General features: G+C 52.3%; 1 protein-coding gene across 1 annotated transcript in view; it reads right to left on the bottom strand.

Annotated features, from left to right (window-relative positions):
* Positions 1-536, bottom strand: part of CSUI_007046 (dna rna polymerases superfamily protein) — a gene marked incomplete at its 3' end in the record, with an annotated part of 2,229 nt that extends 1,693 nt beyond the window's left edge. The window contains exon 1 of the mRNA XM_068067196.1: positions 21-536. Coding sequence (XP_067920828.1) covers positions 21-437 — 417 coding nt within the window. The remainder of the gene's footprint in view (positions 1-20) is intronic.
* Between the last annotated feature and the right edge of the window lie 82 nt (positions 537-618).

The following is a 618-nucleotide window of genomic DNA, read 5'->3' on the forward strand; positions in this document are numbered from 1 at the left end:
GCTAAACCGAAAGGCATCACCTTGAACTGGAAGGTTCCGTAACGGGTCCGGAACGTCGTTTTCCACTGATCTTGCTCCGCCACTTGCACTTGATAGTAGCCTGAGGCCAAATCCAGCTTGGAAAACCAGCTACCCTTGCCGAGCCTGTTGATCAAGTCGTTGATCCTCGGGATCGGGTAGTCGTCCTTGATTGTAATACGATTCAGGCCGCGGTAGTCGATCACCATACGCAGTTTCTCGGTCCCTTTCTTCCCCACGAAGAACACTGGCGCGGCTATTGGGGAGTTGGAGGGTACTATGAAGCCCTTCTCCAACAGTACTCGAAGTAGTTCCTTGAGTTCCCGTAGATGATCTTCGCTCATGGCGTAGGTGTGCTTCTTGTAGGCAGGCATCTCTCCCGGTACAGTGGGTATGTGATGCTTCTGAGGGCGCTCCATTACTCCCCCCGGCGGTATGTCACGGAACACATCCTGGAATTCATCTACTAACTCCTTGAACGGGGACTCTAGCTTATTTCCCTGCTTCTCTAATTGTTGACTGGGTAATTCGATTTCCTCGACCGCCCACACGCCTTCCTTAGACGGGTCGGCTCGTTCTTCTTCGAATTTCTCCGGTAAT

The sequence above is a fragment of the Cystoisospora suis genome, assembly GCF_002600585.1.
Source record: "Cystoisospora suis strain Wien I chromosome Unknown contig_3634, whole genome shotgun sequence".
In the NCBI taxonomy this organism is placed as follows: Eukaryota; Apicomplexa; class Conoidasida; order Eucoccidiorida; family Sarcocystidae; genus Cystoisospora; species Cystoisospora suis.